Source organism: Pseudorasbora parva, chromosome 4, assembly GCF_024679245.1.
Source record: "Pseudorasbora parva isolate DD20220531a chromosome 4, ASM2467924v1, whole genome shotgun sequence".
NCBI lineage: Eukaryota > Metazoa > Chordata > Actinopteri > Cypriniformes > Gobionidae > Pseudorasbora > Pseudorasbora parva.
Window position 1 is genome coordinate 21,556,169 of NC_090175.1, and position 27,046 is coordinate 21,583,214.

Consider the following 27,046-nt stretch of genomic DNA (forward strand, 5'->3'; position numbering starts at 1 on the left):
ATTATGTTCTGTGTTTATATTGACAGTATGGAACAGTGATGCATTCAAGACAAACTGCTAAACCATTTACGTAGTTGGCTTCTTTTTTAGAAATGGAAAAGAGCATACATGCCACTGAGACCCAACAAGAATGAATGAGCAGATCAATAGAAGATGCTGTTTATTATCATTTATATTTTCAAATTTACATTCAGTATATTGCTCAGCCAGTATATTACTGACAAAAGGATTCTGCTCTGTAAAAAAAAAAATCTAGGGATTTCATTCATCAAAGGCAATAACATTGAGGGTCTCTATTGAATAATAGCTCTAGTCAGCATCAATAACATGCTTGCATAAAGTCAAACCAGCGCATTAGGATAAATTAGCTTTAAGCTGACACGCTTAAATCCAGTCTTTTGGATTGAAGTCTGAGTCCCTACCTTTGGTTCACCTGACATTTCACAAAAATTTAAAAGGGCCCTGATATAATCAAATATTCTTTTCAACATCTGAAAAGATTAAGCAGTGCATTATTTATTAAAACTTTAATACAAAAATGTTGCATAAATAGCTTTTGCAAGACTAGAGAATAGAGATGTGCACTGGGTTTCGGCCTTTTTGTGGACAAAACATTACATTCATAAATATCATGGTTAACTGTATGCATATATTGAAGAATAGTTTTGTTTTAGCATTTGCTCAGATGGAACAAATAACAGCATATGCCTCATTTGCTATAATCCACTGAAATATGTTCAAAAACCTTGGTTTTGCCTTTGAAACTGGTGGCCAGCACAAAATCACGCTGGTCTGTGGACAGTGCTGTGAATGAGCGTGGCCATTGAACATACACATCCCTGAACTTGATAAAACTCTGGTTCTCCTCATCCCATCTAAATATCTGGGAGAAAGAATAATCACTACTCAGAATCAAACAGTGCTGGTCTTTGAACTTGATGGGCTGTAGTACCGTGGCACCACGTGAAGGAAAGCCCTGTACTTCTTCAAAATGTTTGCCGGTCCACTTCATGACTTTAGAGTCACCGATGTAGCAGGCGAGGGCAAGGTAGAGAACGTCTTTAATCCTAAAGGCTTTCACGCTTACAATGTCATCCATATTTGCTATCTCATCATGGAGAACAAACTTCTGGGCGCTCTTGTTCCATTGGTAGATAACAGGAACCTGGGAGCGGCTCACTAGTATAAGAACAGATTTGCCATCTAAATAAAAAAACTCTGCATCAGTATCACGAAACCACTCATGGAGGTACTGATATGGGTAGAAACCAGTTTCGTTCCATTTAAAAAGAGTTGTCATTCCAGCTTTTGAACTGTCGACAATAAGAAAGAACCAGTCATCTCCAATCTGGAAGACTTCAATGTCATTGGGCTTGGACACATTGAGCATTTCAACTGCCTGAAACTTGGTGAACTTATTCTGTGCCTGATCATATTTGTAGACAAGGGAGCCATCGAAGAGCTGGGAGACAATGACAAGTGCCTGCTCGTTGATCAGAACAGACCTGCACCCAACAACAGACCGTCCTGAAATATAATATATACAAAAATAAACGTGTATACTCGTTCATACTTATGGCTTATAACAAATCATTATATTATAGAGCTAACTGTGTCCAACCTGTGATGTCATCAAAAGGTCGAAATTGTGTCTCAATGTGATCCCATTCCATGATCATGCAGCTGTCTGAATTTGGAACTGCCATAGCAACATATATATCATCTTTGTGATAGAAGATGTCTGCTGACATGGATTGAGTATTCAATATTTGATGTTGAACAAATTCTGAAGGGAAAAGAAACAGACATAGTGTAGCACATTCATTCACTGTCATTACACATGTATAAACAAATCACATTTTCTTTTAAGTCACCATGAAATCAAAATGGACAATTCTTATTTTTTAAGGAATATTGCAGTTTTTATTATAAATGATTTATCTATTGCACATCATCACTTTTTAAAAGAAATTAATGTGCCTTTATAATCTTTAATCAAAATATCTTTCCCTTCCTCTTGCAGCGACATCTCTTCTCTTCTCTGATGAAGTGTTTACTGGCATGAGAGCAGAACAAGCTGTCACTCACACGAGATCACAGCAATAGCAAACCACAATAGTCTAACAACAAATCAATTCCAAAGGACAAAGTCCTGCTCTAGATTTTTTGTTTGTTTGTTCGAGAAGCCATTTCATAATAAGGAAGACAAGACTATCGCAACTTCATTTTCACAGCATTTATCAAGACGCTCATTGCCAAACTTCAACAGAAAGATATCTGAGCAACAGACATTTTGTTACCTGTGGAGACACACTTGCTGTGTTTTTCTGGGACATCCTTTAACAGGACACCCTTCATGCCAGATGGACTGGCACAGTAAACATCTGAGATTGTGGCATTGGATCGCTTCAACCACAGCATCAGCCACATGGACTCACAGTCGCACTGGAACATGTTCCCTCGCAGGTCTCTGTTTTTTAGACATTAAATAATTAAAAGTTATTTGCTTGGAAAATTAACAAAATTATTTATATGATGCGAGACCAATATCAATGTTTTCCAACTATTTAGCATGCATCCAGAATGTATTCACAGTGCTTCACTTTTTCCACATTTTGTTATGTTACAGCCTTATTCCAAAGTGGATTGAATTCATATTTTTTTTCCTCAATTCTATAAACAATACATATAATGACAGTGCGAAACAATCTGATCTGAAATCTTTGCAAATGTAAAAAAAAAATTTTTTAAATCACACAAATACAATGACACCCGGAGAGGAGAACCTTCCAGAAGAACAAGCATCTCTGCTGCTCTCTGCAGGAATCAGGTCTGTATGCTAGAGTAGCCAGTCTGCACATGACAGCCAGTCTGGAGTTTGCCGAAAGGCACCTGAAAGACTCTCAGACCTACAGTGAAGCATGATGGTGGCCGAATCATGCTGTGGGGATGTTTTTCAGCAGCAGGAATTGGAAGACTAGTCAGGACAGAGGGAAAGATGAATGCAGCAATGTACAGAGATGTCCTTGATGAAAACCTGCTCCAGAACGCTCTGGACCTCAGCCAGAGGCGAAGGTTCATCTTCCAACAGGACAACAACCCAAAGCACACAGCCAAGATAACAAAGGAGTGGCTACAGGACAACTCTGTGAATGTCCTTGAGTGGCCCAGCCAGAGCCCAGACTTAAACCCGATTGAACATCTCTGGAGAGATCTGAAAATGGCTGTGCACAGATGCTCCCCATCCAACCTGATGGAGCTTCAGAGGTCCTGCAAAGAAGAATTGGAGAAACTGCCCAAAAATAATAGGTGTGTTGCTTGTAGCATCATACTTGAAAAGACCTGAGGCTGTAACTGGTGCCAAAGGTGGTCAACAAAGTATTAAGCAAAGCCTGTGAATACTTAATGTACATACAATTTTTTTATTTAAATTTTGAATGAATTTGCAAAGATTTTAAACATTGTTTGTAATATCACATTATTGTTTGTAGAACTGAGGAAAAAAAACATTAATTTAATCTTTGAAATAAGGCTGTAACTTAACACAATGTGAAAAAAGTGAAGCTCTGTGAATACTTTCCGGATGCACTGTATATTGTGTAGTATAACTATATTATGTTGGTCCCCCTTTTGCTGCCTAAACATCCCTGAGGCATGGACTCCACTAGACCCCTGAAGGTGTGCTGTGGTATCCGGCACCAATATGTTAGCAGCAGATCCTTTAAGTCCTGTATTTTGCGAGGTGGGGCATCCATGGATCTGACTTGTTTGTTCAGCACATCCCACAGATGCTCCATTGGTTTGAGATTTGAAGGCCAAGTCAGCACCTCAAACTCGATATGCTCCTCAAACCATTCCTGAACCATTTTTGCTTTGTGGTAGGGCCCATTATCCTGCTGGAAGAGGCCACAGCCACCAGGGAATACCGTTTCAATGAAAGGGTGCACATGGTCTGCAACAATGCATAGGTAGGTGGTACGTGTTAAAGTAACATTCACATGGAGGACAGGACCCAAGGTTTATCAGTAGAACATTGCCCAAAGCATCACACTGCCTCCGCTGTCTTGCCTTCTTCCCATAGTGCATCCTGGTGCCATGTGTTCCCCAGTTAAGCAATGCGCATGCATCTGGCCATCTATGTGATGTAAAAGAAAACCTGATTCATCAGACCAGACCACCTTCTTCAATTGCTTAGTGGTCCAGTTCTGATGCTCACATGCTCACTGTTGACACTTTCAGCAATGGACATGGGTCAGCATGGGCACCCTGACTGGTCTGGGGCTATCCAGCCCCATTTGCAACACACTGCGACGCACTGTGTATTCTGACACCTTTTTATCAGAACCAGCATTCACTTCTAAAGCAATTTTAACTACAGTAGCTCGTCTTCGCTCCCAACGTGCCTCAAATAAGCCTTGGCTGCCAATGAATGACCCTGTTGCGATTCACCACCGTTTCTTCCGTGGACCACTTTTGATAGATAATGACCACTGCAGTCCGGGAACACCCCACAAGAGCTGCAGTTTTGGAGATGCTCTGACCCAGTTATCTAGCCATCACAATTTGGCCCTTTTCAAACTCGTTTAAATCCTTACGCTTGCCCATTTTTCCTGCTTTGAACACATCAGCTTAGAGGACAAAATGTTAAAGGTAGGAAAGGTAGGAATTGGTTAAAAAACTTCCAAGCTTGTTTAAACTTTCTTTATATATCAATACATCATTAAAATGTAAGTACTCTGAAAAAGAAAGTATAAAAATTGAGTGTCTGTAGACCTCTCACGACTGTTTTAAAGACAGCTCATTATTTCCATTCACTCCACCTTCTCCCTTCTGGGCTCTTTCCAAAGCCACACCCCCAAAATACATGAACGCGAAACACTGGCAGCTCAGCTGGAAGATGCATTATTTACCTCAGACGAGCAGTGTGCATGTAGTCACATCATGTCAGAATCACATGTAATAAAAAATCTAACTTTATCAGTATGAATATAAACAAATAAGATGTCTTTTAGTACTCACTATCAAGCTAGAATACCGATACTGGTAAAGTTTAAAATATATTTTTGTTTGATTTGGTAACGAGCTAGTTATATTTATAAGGCAAAGAAAACGGGTAGTATCATGTTTTTTCAATAACATCAGTTATACTGTGATGAAGATGAATTTCGGGTAAGATTCATAACATATATTGTGTTTTGCATGTAAGAGTTTCCATGATGAAAGCATTGTTGATTAGTAGCTAAAGCTAACTTAGCTCTAAAAAAAAAGTTCCTGGATGTGGTGTACTAGCTTTTACACATACATTTTGTTATCTAAAGTTAAATTTTACAAAATTCAACACAAATAACACAAATCAACTTGAGCTAAGCATATTGAATATTTATCATCTCTACTAATGGCTAAGTGTATAACATTGTAACTTTATGCTAAGTAATGTTATGGTAGCTATATTAGGCAGCTTCATGTGCTCTTGATACATGCTTTATGAAAACATAAACCAAAAAAATGTATAATCAAAATGAAAGATTACCTGTCCAGCAGAAATACAGCCAGCAATGAGTCGTTTTTCAGGTCCCTCAGTTCTCACCGTCGTTGAAAAGCCACGGAGATATTTACTCGCGTTTGATTTCTTTGTTTATCCAAAGACTTTCTGTGCATTGCCTTTTCTCATACTGTCTTCCTTTTTTTTTTTGCATTGTTTGCCTTCGCTGACTGTAAAACCCTGCACTGTGAATTTTGAATGCTCTTTCTCTGCCATTATTTTGCCTAGGTTTCTTGCCTCTTGAACTGCTCAAATCAAACGAGCGCACGCATGTGGGCAGATCCTGTAGCGAAAGCGGTGGTCGCCATGGTAGCGAGAGAGAGTGACAGTCACCCAAGCCAATCATTTGTTTCATCCCGAACGAAAATAATGAGCGGTGTTTATTGCAGATTAAAAAGTCTATAGTCACTCGGTTTTTATACTCTCCTTTTCAGAGAACTTACATTTTAATTATGTATAGACATATAAAGAAAGTTTAAACAAATTTGGACAAAAGTGTTTTAGATCAGTCCGTCCTACCCTACCTTTAACTTGCTGCCTAATATATCCCACCCACTAGCAGAGGCCGTGATGAAGAGATAATTAGTGTTATTCCCCTGTCAGTAGTCATATTATGCCATATTAGGGCTGGTCCAAATACCATCTTTTGAGCTTCGAAGCTTCCGTAGCAATCAACATCGAATATTCGAAGCTTCGGAGGGAGCTAAGCATATTCTTCACTCTAATAAAAGCAGGAATCTCGAGAAATGCCGCGCCTATGGTGGGCTTATAAGCTTATATGAGAAGTGGGCTTATATGCTCCAAGAACGGACACTGCACTAGTAGTGATACAAAACACACAGGTCTGTTACGTCCCAGTTTTGATATATTATAGTAGTACAAATAATTTTGTTCAGTTAGAGAACATATTAACTACAATTAAAAACTGAACGTGCCGGGTGAGCTGAGCGAGAGGCAGGAGTCAGATTTCATTCATCACGAGAGTAAGGAACAGAATGACAAGATGATCCTGGAAGATTTGGTTTCAAAGCGACATGTAAAAGGTCAATTTAAGGGAGTTTGTCATTGTACAGTTTTGTTGTGGGGGCCGCTCAGTGCACAAGCACTGCAATGTGATGGTAAGAAAAAATGTTCTCACCATCACTTCCCTAATGGGTAAAAAGGGTAATACATTTTGATTCTATTATTCTATTTCCACAGTGTCAAACCAACGCAGCTTAACCCAAAATGCAAGTTCAGGCATGCGCTTCTTCCCTATCAGCTTGTGCAGGAACACTAAGAAGCAAATATATTTATTAAGTATAATGAGGTTGGGTTCCTATTCAACTGTCCATCCTATTAAAAAGTGCTAGGCTATAAAATAATTGTAAAAGAGTATTGTATTTCGGCAGATTTTATAGTGTAAACATATGCAAGCGCGAATAAGAACTATTTTGTGTGCACGCAAAAATAAATAAATAATTTGAATCCCAAATTTGAAAATCTAATATTAACCTTTTGAACAAATATTAAAATATTCTGGTCCAGGATATATATATATAATATTGTTGGTGTAAGTGGTTGCCTTGGTAATATGTTGAATACATATGCACATTTCCAGATAATGACTGAAGAACTCACAGTTCAATCAAAGAGCGCAGATCAGAAAAAAGACCTCTGGGCAATGTTTGTATATTGTTGTTTGCTAATGATCTGTAAAAACAGAGAACAGAGAAGAAATTAATCAATACACATGGGCAAAAAACTTTATTTATAGTTTATACTTATTTATGTAAGATCAATCTTAATTTTTATCACCAATGTATGAAATATCAGCAATGTTCACTTGGGTTTTGTAATTAGATGCAATGGTAAGAGTTACAATCTATAGATGAGTATTGCCAGTGCAATTTACTTGTGTATTTTACATAAAAAATAGGTTGTTCTAGTAAGTAAATATTACTTAGAATAGCCTGAGTAAAGATTACAAGCACTTTCGGTGTGGAAAAAGTTGCCTAGCTTTTTTCAAGTAAATGTCACTCCAAATTTTTTCAGTGTACCTTTTAATAATACTCAAGAAACAGCAGTCAGCAGTGTATCATTTACTTTTATACATTTATACTTTTATCTAAAGTGACTTACAAAAGAGGAACAAACAACAAAGAATTAATCAAATAGCCAGCAATCGTTGTAGTAAATAATGACAACTAGATTAGGAAAGTGCATTATGTATCACATTATGTCGCTAAAATAAAATATTAAACAAAAAATATATATGACCTACTCAACTAAATATTTAATATGAAGCCTACCATAAAACTATTCAATTTAAACATGCATTCTGCAGTGACTTAGCATTTCCTTGCTGCACGGTGGTATACTCACAGATGTGTAACATCCCGAAGTCCTCTGAAGGCATATTTGTTTATCTCGTCAATTTTGTTGCCCTCAATAAATCTGGGTGGAGAAATAAAATGAGACAAAACATACATCGGCAAGAATTTTAGTCAATCACTCTGTAGCAATATTGATTAAATGATCCAGACATCCAACAAATATATGGATGTTAGTTAGCCAGTAATATAAAGTGATCGTTTTTGATCATACATTTTATTACAGAAAAGCTGTCAAAATACTTACAAATACTCAAGATGAGGAAGCCCTGAGAATGCATCCTCCTTTATTTCAGACAATGAATTAGAACTAAGGAGACTAAGAGGAAAAAAGTTACCAGAAAATACCATGATGCATAAATTATCCCAATTAATACCTCAGTACAGAAATCACCTAAAATTGTCCCATATAATAAAGCATGCCTTGTATTTAACAAATAGTGTTTTCTAATGCAGATAAACTGGTAAATTGAATAAAGTGATGCAGCAGACACTTACATTAACTGCAGGGAGGGCATGAGCGAGAACATAGCCTCCTTGATTTCCGGGAAACTGCAATTAACAATACTCCTAAAAAAATAAAATTAAATGAATAAATATATCGCACTTTTTCGTGTACTGTTTTGTACACTGCGATGCACGTTCAGTTTCGAAGACACAAATATTTCATAGGCTTGGATGTCGCACTATCTTTATGTTTGATACTGTGCAATTAAAGCCTAAGGATTTTCGCTCAAAAATGTGTTACGAGAACATAATATTGCACTTACAGAGAGTTGATGTCACTCGGTATAGTCCGCGGGATGAGAGACGAACCGACACAAATGACTGAATCTGACGTGCAAGTGCATCCTGAAGGACATTTGAATACTCGCTTCGAATGGGACAGTTGTAATGAACAAATGAATAGTAAAGTTACCAAAAGACACTTTCGGATGGAAGAAAATGTATCGTTTGTAAAATCCATGGCTGTGAGCGTAGTCGAAATCCAAACGCTCCCCTGTCCCGCACGGCGCACTGAACTGCAGCACGAAGGAAGGACTGACTTCGGAATCAGCAGCTCTGATGCAGTCAGTGCTTAGACTGTCCCATTGGAGGAGGCCCCACGAGTCCAATAAAACAACTAAAAGTAGCATGTAACCGTCAGATCATACCACTACTGTTGGTTTGTGTTTGTCCTTGCCTTAAAATGATTTTAAGATTAATTTGTATTTATCACACCTCTCCCTGTTTTCCTCATCGCTACAGGCTTTTAACTTTTATGTCATATCATCAAAATTTTGCTTCTTCATCTGCAAATCTGAAAATGCACATATGATAACGGCAATGAAAACGTGGGTGAAGTGGGATATGAGGTAATGACGCAGCAATTATTTAAATGAATTGCTTCTGTGTCGTGTTAGACACAAGTCATGTTTAGCTAACATGGTCATCTCTTACATTAAGAGGAGCTCAAGCTGTATTTGTGTCCTCTAATTACCTATTCGACTAAAAGATATATAACATAAGTTACAACAATTTATTTGGCAAACAATAATAAACCTCAAAATGACAGCTAATAATGGACTCTGTGCATCGCCTATATACCATTAATCATTCAGAAGCAGATCTGATTTCAGCATCTAAGTGCTTTCTGTCTATATGTGACATGGGGAGGTGCTTAAATGGATGACAGTGAGACTGCTGCAATCTGGCCCTTATATGAAGCGTAGTAGTTCTCAACTGCTTTACCTGCAGACCTCTCCCAATGCATCATTGCCCAACAAATTAGGCTACCTTAACAGACTGCACATTTCTAGGTATATTTGCAGACAAATCAATACAGACCACCTCATCAAAAACACTCCACTTAGTTCGTCAGACTAAGGGAGTTTAGAAACCAGTCAGCACCTTAGTCTGATTTTAAACTGCTACTGTTGCGATCTTTCAGGCATTGTCTATTAGTATGGCAAAGAAAAGACTTTAGCACATTGTCTCTAAAGCCCTAAAGATCATGGGTTCAGCTTCAGTTATCTTCCTATCTAATCTAACACATTAATGCCATATAAAAAGATTATCATCCATCTACCTCAGCACATAACAGAAGCTCTGCTCAGACAGAAGGCAGAGATCTAACCACTAAAACATCCATAAATAAAGAACAGTTTCTTTCAAACAGCCAGCAGGCTGCTCAATAAACCTCCTTAAAATACACATAATATTTCATTGAAGTTACAATGTAACTTTTGTAATGTAGATTGTAGCCTACATTGTGTTGTATTGTAGGCCCACTGAATACTTGCATAAAGGTGTTGTGCCGAATTCTGCCCCGCACTGTCAGATTATGAAATCCCCAGTATGGGTAGGTTTAGGATTAGGTGTGTGGGTGGAGTTAGTATTATTATGCAGTCAGGTTAGGTAGCGAGCGGCCTCAACACTGTGCCATTCTATTCTATTTTATTCTAAAATAACAAAAAATAAAAATAAAACTTAAGACAATTAATTTACCAGACGTTTCCTCTGCTCTTTATGGCACATTTTCTCCAAACACCTTAACAAGAAAATTCCAGAATGGAATCTTCATTGTGGAAGAAAGAGAGGGCAAAGGCGCGTGCCTGATGACGCAGTCACTCTTTTTGCCGAGTATCATGGGAAAATAACATAGCAGGCTAGCACGCGCAGGAAGAGAGGAGCAGAACCGACACCTCCGCGAAGCGAAACTATTCCCGTGCGTTATATTCCCCATTTACCTCCTCGAATAAGTGTAAACCGGCGACCAAAACCCATATTTAACTCTGCAACATATCGCGAAGTGTTTGCGTTTGTTGTTGTTTGTTTCATTTGTCGGCTTGTTGGATACTTAGCGCGTGTCGCTGTCGAGCGAGTTCGCGGAAGAGGTGGGTATAGTTAAATTTACCTTACATATACCACTACAGACATCCTCCACGCTTTACTACACAGAAATGTTCGGATTTATGCGAAATGTGTCGTTGTTCTAGCCTAACCGAAATGAGTGGAAAAGTCTATAAATTGCAGGCGATTTAAATAGAGTCAGGATTTGAAGCCGGTTAAGTTGAGAGGGGACCGTCTTTTCTGCCCGCTAGCCTTTATCATGTCCCTCAGTCTTATACGTATCTGTACTCTTTGTATTTACAATAGGTCCGCATCGTTCCTGCTTCATCAAAGCCCATCGAGATTACATTCAGAAGATAAGCAGAAACTTTTCATCAAGCGAGGCTACAGTCGACGGCGGTGTAAATATGAGTTACAAGCCGATCGCCCCCGCACCCACCGGCTCTAACCACACTCCACCAGGTGAGTTTCATTGTGCTCTCTCTTCATTCATGTTTTTTTTTTGCATACATTTTCCGCATCTGATATATTATGGTCCTTCACCTTTTGAAATTAACTGTTTTTAATCCTGGGGAAAGGGGTCAGTGAACCTACTGTAAAAGAGGTCAGAGGCACGGATAAAGGGGAGGAGTTAAAGGAGACATAACCATCTGTCTTGCTCATTACATAAATGTGGAATAATGTGCTGCTCACCGCACCCAGGCATCCTACCGCGTATAAGCTAACTGTTTTCTTACCCATATGCGAGTGTGCCATGCCATCACATCAGTATATCCAATCTAAGCTGTATCTTTCCTCACTTCCTTCCATACACGCACACACACTGGGTGGCGAGATATCATTGGTTGAATTTGGCCTTTTGACATTTCCTTGATTTTTGATTGGTCTTCCTATTGGTTTCTGGTTTTAGGATCATGTGGCTCATCTCCATCTCTGGCATCCTCTTCTAACTTTAGACCAGCATTTAGTGACTTTGGTCCTCCATCAATGGGCTTTGTACAAGTAAGTTACGTTTTTGATAACATCAGGCTTTTACTTGTTTGCAATCTTTAAAAGATTCCTAATAGGTATATATAAATAATATATAGACTACTGATCAAAAGTTGTAAATAATTAAGATCTTTAAACAGATCTTTACACTGCATTTATTTGATGGAAAAAGTAAAAACAATTATATTGTGTGATATTGTGAAAAAATAGATGCATCGATAATTTATATTTTAATAGATTTCAATATATTTATATGTTATTTATTCCTGAATTTTAAAATGCCAGTCTTCAGTATCACGTGATCACATAATGATACTTAAGCATCAAATCAGCATGAAATTATTATAGGTGCTTAATTATTAATAATGTTTCTTATCAATGTTAAACAGTTTGCTGTAACATTTTTGTGGAAACGGTGATAACTTTTGTTTCAGGATTCTGATGAATAGGTTTAACAGCTTTCATTAAAACATATATATTGTAACCGTTTTTTATTGTCACTTTATCAGTTGAATGTATCTTTGTTGAATAAAAGTATTAATTCTGTTAATTTTATATATATAAACTTTGTTAGTGTATCATGGTTTCCACCAAAATAGGCAGCAAAAACTACCAATATTGATGATAAAATGGTGATCAGTAAAAAAAAGAAGAAGAATTAGTTCCAAACTTTTAGTGTGTTGGTGTATATGTATTTTTTAGTAGTAGTAGAGCTATCTTGCAGGGCTCAACGTTAAGCCTTGTCATGTGCTTGTTCTTCGGACAAGTAAATCCAGTCATTCAATTGTCAAAGTAAAAATGTTGTTTGTCCAGTAAAAATAAGATGTTTTTTGAGTTGTAATTATACTTTATTCCGAAGCAATATTCTCATCCTTGTACTATCAGCTTTGACACATTTAAATCTGCATATTTGTGATTTATCTTTAATTTTAAGTTCTTAAATGTAATCAATAAATTCAGTTAGAATAATTAGATGCTATAGTGCTGTCACCAATCAAATTAAATAATTTACACTGACAGAATACAACCTTGTTAAATAATGTAATGAAATTGAAATTGAAATACAAAAAAGAAAAGAAATGAATGCTGCTATTTAACCTAAATTACTCATCTTGTGCTGCTCTGCGACTTGCTGATTGCTTCTGAAAAGTAAAATATCAGGAAATTTTCATTTTGAAGTGACCTAACCCTTTAATGAGTGAGTTGAGTCATTAATTTAAATGATTTGTTCAAACGACTGATTCATTCAAGAATAAGGCAGTTGTTTATGAATGGGTCATTGAATCTTTGACGCTGGGTCATTTAGTAATGAAAATGGTTGTGTTGCTGCAAGATGCAATGGTTCTGCTTTGGCCTTTGTTTGGAACTATTTTCACTGCTGAAAGAGAAAGAAATATCAAACATTGACTTAATTTGAATGACTTGTTAATTGAACTGTTGTATTAAAGGAGATGTAAAATTGTGGCAAAAACTGGTACTGCAATCACTTTCAAATGACTGTGTGTATCCGCTCTCCCCCTCCCCCTGACTCAGGTTGCCAGATAGGCTACAGCAGTGGTTCTCAAACCTGTCCTGGAGTACCAGTTTTGTATGTCTCCCTATATCTGACACGCCCATTTAAGATCTTGCAGTCTCTACTAATGAGCTCATGAGTTGAATCAGGTGTGATATATGAGGGAGACATACAAACTCCACAGAGCTGGTGGCAGAGTCCTGCACAGGTTTCGGGTAGCCGACGAGTCGAACTGCAAATTTTGCGGAAACGGGTGAAAAACATCCAACTGTGTCGGATACGGGTGCAGGTCGGATCGGACAAGGGGGAAACACAGGTCTAACACGGTTTAAAACAGTCACATGCGATCGTAAAAATGTATGCATATTTTTAGGAACACATCTACAAAAATATGTCTTGCCTGTATTTCAAGTTAATCAAATCATTTTAAAATAATATCAGGTTATTTGTGCTTGCGCCGCTGCACGCCCTCCCAGGATTCTCTGACTTTCAAAAAATCACACAAGGCTTCAAGGGGTGGGGGTCGCACACCGGAGGGGAAGCTCGGCGCCGGATGCGCACATTATATATGCTGCCTGTGAGCTCAGTTTTGAATCCACTTCTGACAGAAGAGTGTGCATGATGTGTGCATCTTGTAGCACAGGGTGAAAACACTACATTGTGGCTCTTTGGTGCGGCAGGATTTTAAACAACTTTCTGAGTCGCTGCGGACAGGCACCGAATGCCACTGGTGTGCGTACACTCATAATGTGTTTGAATTTTAAAGACGTGGCGCGGTGCTGTATTTACTCTTGTATGACCTGGCAATAAATGTGTTGGCCTATATAATGTTATATGCTAAACTGATTTTATCTCTGGTGCGGGTTGGGTGTCGGTTCTATTTTATGCGGGTTGGGTGTGGATTTTAATTAGTTCTCCGTGTCCGAAAACGGGTCTGATGCGGTCTAACACACCGCGGATTTACAAAATCGGACCCGTGCAGGACTCTGGCTGGTGGTACTCCAGGACAGGTTGAGAACCACTGGGCTACAGGATCTAGTAGGAACGTTTGCAGCTGCAGCTGTGGGAACTAGAGTAGATCTGGCAACCCGGATGCCGAAACACTACTGACTTCACGACTGGTAGATAGGTGGAGGGTGGAGCTTCAGGCCAAAACACATGACCATCAACATCAGTTGAGGGCTGCAACAACAACTTTAAAATGACAATATCCTGGCTGGACTAATGTTGTCAGTGATATAAGTATTTGAAATTAACATGATTTCTTAATGTCTAATGACATATCAGGGCCATTTTATGATTAATTGAAACACATTTCTTACATACAGTTCCTTTAAGTCACATTTTCAAGCGTGATGGTATTCAGGAAAACAGTGTAGTGTAATATTGAACTTTCATTTGCCTCTTCAAAATATCCACGTAACTCAGACAAGCATTAATGTTGAGCCCTGTCTTGTTTTCTGTAGCCGGTCAAAGTGTCCCAGGGATCTACGTATAGTGAGCTGCTCTCCGTCATTGAGGAGATGAGTCGTGAAATTCGTCCTACCTACGCTGGCAGCAAAAGTGCCATGGAGAGACTGAAGAGAGGTACTCCAGTCTTCTGAATAAAGTGCATGCAGCACATTTGTAACAGACAGTGACGTTTAGGCCCCAGGTGGATTGTAAGCCTAAGGGCAGTCATGATGAGAGTTCAGTTTTTTAGTTCTTTATATGGAATCAGACTTGCAACGTTTCTTTTGTCAGCAAAGAGATTAGTGTAAATAGGCCACTTATTTATACTGTAAATATTTCAGATTAATTATTAAAGTTGCATTACATATAAAAGTTGTAATTTAATGTCTGATATCAAATTATTCTGTATATTTAATTTTAAATATTTTTCCTCAAGGATAAAAAAAAGCATGCATACAATTTGCTACTTGGTTCATTAGCACATTGTTCTGCCAAGCATCAAAACCTGTAACTTTTGAAATGGCTGATGTGTGTTTCTATCTTTTTTTAGGTATCATCCACGCACGTGCTCTTGTCAGGGAGTGTCTAGCGGAGACAGAGCGAAGTGCTCGCACATAACACACACACACACACCCCTCCCGCTCTCTCTGGTACTGGTCTCCTCATTGTTCTGTTTCTCACAGACATGCTCCTTCTCTTTTCCAAGCTATTTACAACACCATCTCTTTCTATCTTTCTTATCGACCTTTGTCCTTCATGCATAGCAATCTCCCAGAACGCTGTAGTGTTACTGCGATTAGCATAGACATTTTTTAAACCCAATTTTTGCAATTCTGTATTTAAATAAAAAAAAGAAACAAATCAATCAATTTGTCTGATTTTTAATTCCACTGCATGCAAGAAGTGCTTGTGTAAAAATGAGGGTAAAGATTTTTATTTGGCTTCAGTCACGACAAATGCAGACTAGCTGCAGCAACATTTATTTAAAAAGCATTTTTAAAAATATCTTCTATTTGTAGTGACAAAAGGTTTAACTGTGACAATTCTATTAACTACACAAATGTGAACGAGTATACATTTTGTTTCACTGATGGAAGTATATTCTTTTACATGTGTTACTGTCTCTTTCACTTATATATTTCATAGGCTTTTTAATGCCTCTATATTTCAATAAATGTAGTATACATACAAAGACAATGAGGGTAATAGCAATAAAATTAATAAACATGATAAATACAAAAGAATAAAAAAAGTGGGGGTGGGGTATAGTCATAGCAATCCCATTTTATCATCTTAGATTGTCTTTCAGCTATGATTCATTCTCGCCCTTGTTAAAGAGCACTGACCATAATGCACAGGGCTCTGAAGTTCGATGAGAAGTTCCATCAGCTATATCCAAAAAGTGATTCCCATTCCTGGTTCAGATGAGTTTCAGATCCCATTGGTCACTCGATAACAATGAGCATCCTTCAACAAATGATGAGTAACCCTCAGAGATAAATGGATGGCCAGGCAATTCAAAGTGATGCACTCATTTGTATGTCAATTTACCAATAAAGCATGAACAATGAGGTGGTGATGCTTTGGGGATGATGAGTTAAACTTGTGAGGGATACATTTATCAGAGTGCATGTGCTCAAATATAACAGTGCATATCTTCTTACAGATGGAAAGTTAAGACGTTCATATCCATTTCAGCCCTGAAAAGAGAGGAAAATGTTTTATTTGTTTGTTTAACAATATTATTCACCCTAATTTGAGCCGTTTTTAAGATGAAACTAACCGTAGTAGCTGCAGCAGAGGCTTTGTCATTATAGCTGAACAGGTTTTTGTAGCGTCCTTTCTCCTCTTTCTGTTTTTCCCGAATGCGTTCCTCCAGTGCTCTTAACTCCTTTGCAACTGAAGTTTCAAGTGATGGGTCCAATGCAATCACTTTGGCAAAGTCAGCTCTTGCCTCTGCTTCATTCCATACTGCTGCATGAGCTTTCCCTCGTTTGAAATATGCCTTCAAATTATCTGTAAAAAAGACAAGACTGAGTATGGGCATCTGAAATGCAATAAAACACTATAAAGAGTTATACTTAATAATTTATAGTATAGTGTCATTATAGTTAAAGTGTAGCTTGTCTGTAAAGAAGATACAATTACTGCAGCTTTTAAATCCCTCAAAGATTTAGGACCAAGTAATTACACTATCCTAAAAGTGAAAAAAAAAAAATGCTGTAAATACAGCTAGATAAGTGAACTAAGTAGGTAGGTAGGTAGGTATAATTTTTGTATTTTGTATTTACCCTCGTATTTGTTGATGATAGAAGAGCAGTGGTCCAAAACCTCATAATATTGGCCGAGCAGATGCTTGCACTGGCAGTAGTTGAGGAGGAGAGGAGTGATCATGTGATCTAGTTTGATCCAATGCTCATCACCCGGACGCTCCTTTGAACAGGGAATATATGGTAAAACTTATATGATTTTATTTATATAAAGTAAAACTTAAAATGTAAAGGGTTAGTTCACCCAAAAATGAAAATTCTGTCAATAATTACTTACCCTAAAGTCATTCAACATGCATAAGATCTCCGTTCATCTTTAGACAAATGAAGATATTTTTGTTGAAATCTGATAGCTCAAAGGCCTTCATTTATACCAATGTCACCAATATCCTCTCTCAAGACCCATAGGCACTAAAGACGTCATTAAAAAGTCCATCTCACTACAGTGGTTCTAAAATAATTTTATGAAGCGACCAGAATAGTTTGTGTGCAAAAAAAAAACCTAAATAGCAACTTATAGTAATGGACCGATTTCAAAACAAAGATTCGAACGATTATGAATCAGCGTATCGATTCAGGATTCGGATCGCCAATGTCATGTGATTTCAACAGTTTGACACGCAATTCGAATCATGAATCAATACACGGATTAATAACGGTTCAAAACTTTAAAAAAAAATCAAGTCGTTAAACAAGTCGTTATTTATTTATTTTGCACACAAATTATTCTTGTCGCTTCATAAAATTATAGCCACTGTAGTGAGATGGGCTTTGTAACGACATCTTTAGTACCTTTTATGGGTCTTGAGAGAGGAAATGACATTAGTGTCAAAGAAACGACATGAGGGTGAGGAATTATTGACAGAATTTTCATTTTTGGGTGAACTAACCTTTAATTACTCATGTAGTTCCAAAACGTAAAACTTTAAATGATTTCTTTGACACAAAGTTTGAGACAAAAAAGAGATCGTAAAAATGAATCCATATGAATTGATCAGTTAGTCCACATTTTCTGAAGAAACACAATCACTTTATATTATGAACAGATTGCTTTTATTTACACAAACCTCTTGCAGAAGCTCAAACGTGCTGCGACTAGCAATAATGAACCTTATTGGTTCTCACATGTCAAGCAAACATGTTGGAGTTTCATTTTACCACAACCGATGTGTGCACTGATCTATGTTTATGTGTGAATAAAACTAAATTCAATGTTCATCATATACAAGCAATCAAATCTCTTTGGACTAAACCGCTCAATACATATGGATTAGTTTTCCAATCCCTTTACGAATTTTTGTAAGCATCAAAGTACAGAGTTGAGAAGGTTACTTTTAAAAAGTATTTGACTATAGAAATTCAGTCATTTTGTCTTGTGGACTATATGTAAACATCTTATGTTAAATAGTTTATTCAGGACAGTACTAAATAAAAGGAACACGCAGTTTTTATAATCCCTCTTATTTTGTTAAAATTATTTAAATTGTGCATATGCAAGGGGTATAATGCTTATGAGAAGAAATGTATCTTAGGATGCTTTTGCAGATAGTCTAAGAATCACCAATTGCTGTTTACATTAATTGCCGGAACAGTTTACGTTAATGTTTAAATTAGGGCTGTCAATCGGTTAAAATATTTAATCGCGATTAATAGCACATTTTTATCATTTCTAAATGTACCTTAAACTAATGCGTTTCAAATTTTTTATACTCTAATCAACATGGGTATGGACAAATATGCATGCTTTATGCAAATGTACGCTTATTATTATTGAAACCATACTCAGAGCATGAAGACTAAACATGTATCAAAGATACTCACAGATGTTTTTCAAAGAACTAATTCATATCTACTAAATTAAAAATTTCAGAATAAGCAGTGATTTCTCTCATTTTAAGAATATAAATAAAGGGAGTTTTTACACTGACAGTTTAATTCAAAACAGGGCACAGTTTGTATGAAAAATTGGTAATGTGAAAGATGTCATGCGGAACCTGTAAGGGCACCAGTACCACACTATACCTGGAGGAGGTCCATATTCCACGAGTATTTCGAAGGGAAATAGTTTTGTGTGTGTGTGTGTGCCGCGATTCACGTGAACAGCATAAGACACAGACTTGGGAGTGCTCTTGTTCAGAAAAGTAACCAGCGTATTCGTTTTGACCGATTGTAATGTATTTAGTTCAATAAAACATGTACTGTAAGTGGTGTTGTTGTTAATGATTTACCTGAGCGAGAGAGAGCTTGCAGTGCATCGCTCTCGGACTGCATAGAATGTGCTCAGTGAAAAAACTCACTTTTCTTTCGACCTGGAGTCTAATAAAAGTTAAGCTAATAATATGGTAGCTTATGTAGGCGATAACTGCACTTATTTCAGAATAATGTTGTTTTTAACCCTTTTCTTTCCCTATTAAAGTTTGCTGTATCTTTTACGTCTATGGCTGATCTCAATTTCTCCAACTACAGGCCATGGATAAAACAGAAAATGTGTGCTGCGTTAATAAAAATTAGTGCCGTAAAAATGAATTTGCGTTAACTCGTTAATTTTGACAGCCCTAGTTTAAATAAAATAAATTATACTAAAATTTAAAGAAATATTTTTGATAATCTAAAATACTTTTCAGATGTAACTGGTATTTTATTACAACTGATTTAAAATGTAACAGTAGTGAAATACAGAAAAAACGTATTTTCCGCACTATAAGGCGCACCAGATTATAAGGCGCACCTTCAATGAATGGCCTATTTTAAAACTGTTTTCATATATAGGGCACACCGGATTATAAGGTGCATAGAATAGAAAAAACTGCAGTCAAACGTTTGACTGGGTTTGCGTTATGCATCCACTAGATGGAGCTGTGCTAAAGGAAATTTCAACAAAACAGTCAGACAAACTGACTATTCGCACGGAATTAGTATTATCTGGGGACCTCTGGTGATTTGTAATAACTGCAGAGAATGTCTGTGATCTTAATGCCGTGCGAATCGGCCATGTCTGTAATTTGTAAAGTAAAAATTCCCCCGCAAATTACCTTCCATATTTCGCAGAACACAGAGGTCCTGTGATAATATTAGTCCCATGCGAATCGGGATCTCTGTGATTTGGCCAGGATTAGGCGGATCGTATATTATTTTTCCAAGGTTTTTTTTTTTCTGTACGCATTTCTATCTTTATCTTTCACGAAGAATGGAGGCTGCATTCATTATGCGCACCGTTATGAATTCCCACATGGATTATACTTTCTCTTTTGAATGAGTACCGATTTGGGAGCAAATTGCTTGAATGGTGTGTTTAATATTAACATCAATACTATTCTTAATAAAAAACATAGCAATAGAACAGTACAATGACAAGCTCGCTTAAATGGGCGCTTTTACATTTAGCTTTGAAACTCAATCTTCCGCCGCATATTGTCAACTTCTCACTCGTGATGAATGAAATCTGACTCAGGATCCTGCCGCTGGTCTGTGCTCAGTTCAGTTTTTAATTGTAGCGTGTTCTCTAACTGAACAAAATAATTTTTATTACTATAAAACTATCAAAATGACATCGATAGATATGACTGTTTATGATTTCATACAGCTATAACGAAAAAAACATTTACAAGTCCTGACACCATATCTGGGAGAAGTCAGTAAATTCGAGTAAAATCACAGGGTTTGCTTATCACGTGTGAATGTGCCACTGCCACGCAAAACTCAGATGTGGGGGAGAAATTTCTAAATCACAGAGGTCCCAGATAATACTAATCCCGTGCGAATAGGGCTCAAGTCAAACTTTATTAAGCGTTCTGACAACTCCGTTCACTCCCATGGTAAAGTTGTTCAAACGTTGATGTGCATATTAACAATATCTCCCAGCCTTGGTAATCTTTTGGCAGTTGCTGCGAGACGGTAGTTCGTTTGCGTATGGAGAGATTACATCTTTTCGTAAAACGAAAGCACCAAGAAGGACCACCTCGAAATTCATTGATGTTCATGCCCCGTACTAGTGCTGTTGCCTTCATTCAAATAGTGACTGTAGAGGCGCGGTGCGGCTTTGTATTTTACCAGTCGTACTGAAACATTTTATTATTATTAAGTCGTTTTTATTGGTTTTTCATACTGAAACATTTTGACAGAGCGCCTTGATCCATATATAAGGCGCTCCGGATTATAAGTCGTTTTTTGAGAAAATTAAAGGCTTTTAAGTGCGCCTTATAGTGCGGAAAATACGGTACTCAAATTTAAAGTTTTAATTAATACAAAACTAAGTTGCATGTATTTTGTTACTCCCCAAACCTATCAAAGTGGTAACTGCGTGGACTGTCGAAGGAGGGACAGAAAGCTCTCTGATTTTATCAAAAATATATTAATTTGTGCTCCGAAGGCATGTTGTCTTACAGGTTTGGAACAACATAAGGATGAGTAATTAATGACAGAATGTTGCTTAGTGCTGCATGATAACCATTAAATTATAATCATAATTATCATATTTGACTATCTCTTTACATAAATACTATTTTTTTGACTTAGGTTTGTTATTTTACTAACCCAACTAATGACTCATCCATGCTTTCCAATAGGTTGCACGTGAGGGGGGGGGGGGGGGGGGGGGGGGAGAGAGAGAAAGAAGCTTCCTTCTACTTAAGAAGAGTTGTGCACTTTTAAGCACTTATCCCTTTGCAATTGCATAAATACCATTTTCTACTCAACTATAATTTCGTTATTTTACTAACGCAACTAATGACTCATCCGGCCTTTCCAATAGGTTACATGCACTTTTCGCAATCCATTATGGAGCTATTCAATTTTGATTTTGCATATTGTTTTTTAAACATTCATTTGTGTAGTTTATATGACCACTTTTACAATATTTCAATAACATTATTTGTTTTGTGACCTATGCTTTGCTATGCTTTAAATATTTTTTATATTACAGTATAAGATGTGTAAAAAAGACGAGGCTATAATGTCAAGATCAATATTTGTGTAGCCTGCCTGACAAGGTATTTTCACATACTAACATTTACTAACATATTATGAGTTTAATTTACAAAGCAATCCCTGCAAAGTTTTTAGATTAACTATAGAAGAGACTAGGATTAGTGTGTTGCACTCGCAAGACTCGCAACGGGGGGCGTGGCATCACAATGGTGGCTCTCCAGCGTAATGCCGGTCAGCCATCGGCACAACCCTAATTCACGTTCGGTTCATCACTGAGGCAGTTTGCTTGCAGATTTGCTCACAAGTGATACTCGTGAAGGTGTTTTCAGATCTCCAGGGCTTTTTCGCAGTGCAGAGAAAGCATGTTCAATTAAGAAAAACACTGGGAGGAAAATGTATCCATTTAAGAGAGAAGCTTTAATTGAGGGATTTAAATTTTACGAAATCTGGCAACCCTATGCATGACATTTCATGCAGGCTTATTACCAATGCAAGATAAATGTCAAATGACAAAAAGGTTTCCAGGATAAATAGGCAGTGGGGTAATATCCCAGATGATTGTGGTTAATCAATTTGGCTTAATTCAAGCTTTTATAGACTCATTTTTTATATATTTTCTTTTTGCTTTGTATAAGAGTATGCGTGTTTATTTTGCCATGTCCCATGCACTGCTCATTAAATTTGATTGATAGTAAAATATAGTCAACAATTTGTTTTCCTATTAATATTTTGTTAAACAAGAGATTACTCCATTAACAATGTATTGATAATTTGGTAATAAACCCGAGTTTGTTCATGTCCCTTGAATGGTTGTCCTCCCTGTTATGTTGGGGAATCCTCCCCTTTAAGAAAATGCCATCCCCTTTAGTGACATTAGGACAACAGATTTTTTTTTTCCCTACAGTGGCAGGAATTTCAACAGCCGAGATGAGTTGGTGACTTTCCAATTGACAGATTTTCTTTGTATGAGGTTGCCTACTTGTTTTACCAAAGCTTAATGTCACACGTCTGCATAACATGCCAGAAATTATTAGAATGCAATATTTTCAAAATTGGAAATATAGAAATAAAGTTTGTTGTAAGCTAAAATGCTAATCAAAGCTCAAGATGTCCACCCTGTCGTCGTCCCAAAATGTCCACCCTGTCGATCAATTACACTCGATAGGGTGGACATAGCATTCATTTGTAGTTAATATTGAACTAACATTATTACACGTGAAGTAAATAACACTGATTACCTCTTCATAGCGGCACTTGTTAGTGGGTGGGATATATTTGGCATCAAGTGAAAATTTGGTCCTAAAAGTTGATGTGTTAGAAACAGGAAAAATGGGCAAGCATAAGGATTTGAGCGAGTTTGAAAAGGGCCAAATTGTGATGGCTAGAAGACAGGGTCAGAGCATCTCCAAAACTGCAGCTCTTGTTGGGTGTTCCTGTCTGCAGTGGTCAGTATCTATCAAAAGTGGTCCAAAAACGGAACTGTGGTGAACCTGCAACAGGGTCATGGGCAGTGACCTTTCTTATAGAAAGGTGTCAGAATACACAGTGCATCACAGTTTGTTGTGTATGGGGCTGTATAGATCAGTCAGGGTGCCCATGTTGACCCCTGTCCAACACCAAAAGCAGCAACAGTGAGCATGTGAGCATCAGAACTGGACCACGGAGCAATGGAAGAAGGTGGTCTGGTCTGATGAATCACGTTTTCTTTTACATCACATGGATGGCTGGGTGCAGGTGCATTGCTTAATTGGGGAACACATGGCACCAGGATCGACTATGGGAAGAAGGCAAGTGGGCAGAGGCAGTCTGATGCTTTGGGCAATGTTCTGCTGGGAAACCTTGGGTCCTGCCATGCATGTGGATGTTACTTTGACACATACCCCATACCTATGCATTGTTGCAGACCATGTGCACCCTTTCATGGAAATGGTAGTCCCTGGTGGCTGTGGCCTCTTTCAGCAGGATAATGTGCGCTGACACAAAGCAAAAATGGTTCAGGAATGGTTTGAGGAGCACAACAACAACTTGGAGGTGAGTTGGCCTCCAAATTCCCCAGATCTCAATGCAGTCGAGCATTTGTGGGATGTGCTGAACAAACAAGTCCAATTCATGGAGGCACAACCTCCCACCTTTCAGGACTTAAACCACAGAACACCTTCAGGGGTCTAGTGGAGCCCATCCCTTGATAGGTCAGGGCTGCTTTGGGAACTTTTATGGCAGCTCTTTTTTTGGCAGTTTTAACACCCTTCTATATGTATTTATACAACAATATTATCATGGTGTTATATGTTAAATTGAGCTTGTAATTAGTAAAGAACGTATATCTGTGTTAAATATGAATACATTTTAATAATGTTAATCTCATCCTGGGCACAGTGAAATATCTGCTCTTCCTCTCTAATCTCCATCACCTTCTCCCTTCTTTTCTCGGTCTCATCTTGAACTGTATCTCTTTACTTCCCAAAGCTAAGTTTTTTTGATTGATACAAATCAATCACAGTTTGTCTTTGCAAACTGATTGTTTCTATTGTAAAACAGCTGTTCAGTTTAGCTACTTGTATCTCGCAGGCCAGACTAACACTTTATGCCCATTAACTGAAAGCATGTCGCACTGGAATTTGTGCTTGGCCCGCAGCTTTTGTGAACATAATGCCCTAAAGCTTTGATTTGAAATTTGGGAAGGCATCGTTAAGGCATCGACCATTTAAGTGAACTTGTTGTGCATCAACATTTAAAATAAACTTGAGCGAGTAAAATGTGAACACCCCCTAAAGCAACTCAGATGAGGTTGGTTATCTTTGCAATATGCAATATCTTTGCAGCACTGAATTAGAGTTAATTTTAGGAAACTATTTTACAACCTTCATTATATGCAGTTCAAAAAATTACAGAGGTCCAGACCTCAATTGTGTGTACGGCCCTGACGATGTTGTAGGTATGTGTTTTATTGGTTTTCTCCTCTCTTGCCACCCTCTACACTCCTGCTTTTACAATGTTTTACACACCCGATTCCTTAATCTTTTAAATAGTCAATGATAAAACAGGGAGGGTTTCATGACACTCTAATGCTTAGCAGCTATTAAGTCTAACCTTCATCTGTAAGCTCTTCAGACAGGCTATAGCATTGTAGTACTTCTCAGCAGCTGCTGTAATATCTCCACTCTTGAATAGCGCATTTCCCTCTTCGTGGATCTGTGGTATGGCCTCCAGTTTCTCCTCATCTGTCATTGCCCATATTTCCAGCTGGAAGGAGCCAGGGGGCAACACCTTGGGAAGATGATCACACAGAGAATCATGAAAGAGCTAGTTATTTTTTGTTGTTAAATTTGTTAAACATATTATAACTCAGTTTAAACCTTAATATGAACATGGAACATACAATAATTTTAGTTACAAGGCTGTTCATGTGGTTGTAAAAGAATATCTGTCCACCCTCCTGTACAACTGCACCTCCAAAAATAATATCATGCAAATGTTTCTCACCTGTAGCATTTCCAGAGTAAAAACTAGAGGCTGAGGGTTGGCCTGCAACTTATCCAGATCGGGGTGACCTTTTGAATGATGCGAGTGAACCTGAGCTACTCCACAGCAGTGTCTCTGTCCTTCCAGTGGGTCTTTTCCTTGGCTGATGTTGCGTAGTGACATAGAAACCATGGGGTAGAGAGCTGTGTGCTATTACAGTAGAAAACAAAAACAAATCAGTACTGAAGAAAGAAATGAGAATAAGAATAAAACATGTATAATTATCTACATATTACTATAAGGCAGAAAATAATTAACTGACAGACAAGTTACTGACCTTCACGTCACAGGTGAATTCAGCAATTTCACCCTCTCTCATAGAGATAACCACTTGCTCCCATACAGGAAGCTTGAACTTCTTCCCCAGTATGAGTTCCATAGGTTTATTTTGACCTCCCATTGTCCGGGAGTCATCCAACACAGTGCCATCGCAAAGGCTAGTACGGTAATGAAACTTGACCTTTTGAGAGAGAAACAATATTCATGTGTTATAAAGCATGTCATTTATTCATCTGATATTTGTTGCATCATGACATATTGTTTGAATCAATATTTGAACCCAACAAGCTCTAGGTGCAAAAACATACCACATTTGTGGTTTAAACATTTTACTCTTCACTTACTATTGCCAACATAAGCAAATTTTTTCTTCTTCTATATTTTGTCAAAAGGTTCACTAATTTGTTCCACTTATTTTTTATTAATAATATTTCATATGTCAGGCTTTACAGGTTTAATATTATTAATATTTCCTACAACGTAGCCAGTGCCTACATGATTTTGCAGTTATAATGTTGCTGACCAGGGGTAAGTTATGTAGCTTTCAGATGTAGCTCGTAATGGAAGGGGAAAAAACGTCTCCCCCCTTTAAGTGTCAAAACGGCAGAGACGCGCATCTTGTCTGAATGTCTGTGAGACGCCTTCATCAGGTCTCCATCCCGATGTTTAGCTAACGGCTAAATCTTAATACATTGGGTCTCCTTGTAAAAACAGCTAACAAACTAGTTAATATTCTCACATTATTTGTGCTATATATTCCTTACATACCCCACTGCACGACTTTTGGGCTATTTTCGGGCGAATTCAAGCCCATATTACACGTCAAACTGGGCGAATATAACGTTAGCTAGCTCGCTATCTGTAGAGTTCGACATGTTAAAGAATAAAACATTTGTTCTCCGACTCGACATTTCATGACTGTAAAATGTGCCCTGAACAGTATATTACCTTTGTTCCGTTAGGAAACGTTGATAGCTCTCCTTTTCCGGGAGAGATTACTTTTTTCTGAATGCCATCCGCTCTGAGCTTAATAGCAAGTTCCTCCATTCTTCTCGAAGATGTAGAATAGCGTCGCTCCGTTGAGACTAGGTGGCGCTGCAGCTGCGAAATGCTGCACAGAATGGCCTTAACAAACCATCTTGAAAACAGATTTTCGGTTATTTTATTTTAAGGCTCACATCATGCCCACCTTTCAACTGTGCTTTAAAAATGTTTTATTTGTGAATGTTTTTTCTCCTATGACAAATCTTATCATAATCTGCTACTTCTTTTAGCTAACTTTAGTATTCGTGAATGTAAATTTGGAGAAAATATTTTAAAATCAGAAGTCCAACAATACCTAAATACA

General features: G+C 37.7%; 3 protein-coding genes across 3 annotated transcripts; 1 reads left to right on the forward strand and 2 right to left on the reverse strand.

The window, feature by feature from the left end:
* Positions 1–145: 145 nt before the first annotated feature.
* On the reverse strand, positions 146–10,190 carry lgi2b (leucine-rich repeat LGI family, member 2b). The gene is made up of 8 exons (XM_067441296.1): positions 8,685–10,190; positions 8,413–8,484; positions 8,162–8,233; positions 7,907–7,978; positions 7,163–7,234; positions 2,301–2,470; positions 1,622–1,786; positions 146–1,527 (listed from the first exon to the last, which is right to left on the reverse strand). The coding sequence occupies exons 1-8, from the start codon at positions 8,879–8,881 to the stop codon at positions 710–712; spliced, it is 1,638 nt and encodes a 545-aa protein (XP_067297397.1). The 5' UTR covers positions 8,882–10,190; the 3' UTR covers positions 146–709.
* A 443-nt stretch (positions 10,191–10,633) lies between these two features.
* Positions 10,634–15,566, forward strand: cdk2ap2 (cyclin dependent kinase 2 associated protein 2). Its single transcript, XM_067441297.1, has 5 exons — positions 10,634–10,790; positions 11,053–11,208; positions 11,657–11,748; positions 14,716–14,836; positions 15,252–15,566. The coding sequence occupies exons 2-5, from the start codon at positions 11,154–11,156 to the stop codon at positions 15,317–15,319; spliced, it is 336 nt and encodes a 111-aa protein (XP_067297398.1). The 5' UTR covers positions 10,634–10,790; positions 11,053–11,153; the 3' UTR covers positions 15,320–15,566.
* On the reverse strand, positions 15,567–26,804 carry aip (aryl hydrocarbon receptor interacting protein). The gene is made up of 7 exons (XM_067441298.1): positions 26,647–26,804; positions 25,697–25,879; positions 25,381–25,569; positions 24,988–25,164; positions 16,993–17,134; positions 16,485–16,717; positions 15,567–16,401 (listed from the first exon to the last, which is right to left on the reverse strand). Exons 1-7 carry the CDS (start codon positions 26,743–26,745, stop codon positions 16,396–16,398), a joined length of 1,029 nt encoding a protein of 342 aa, XP_067297399.1. The 5' UTR covers positions 26,746–26,804; the 3' UTR covers positions 15,567–16,395.
* Between the last annotated feature and the right edge of the window lie 242 nt (positions 26,805–27,046).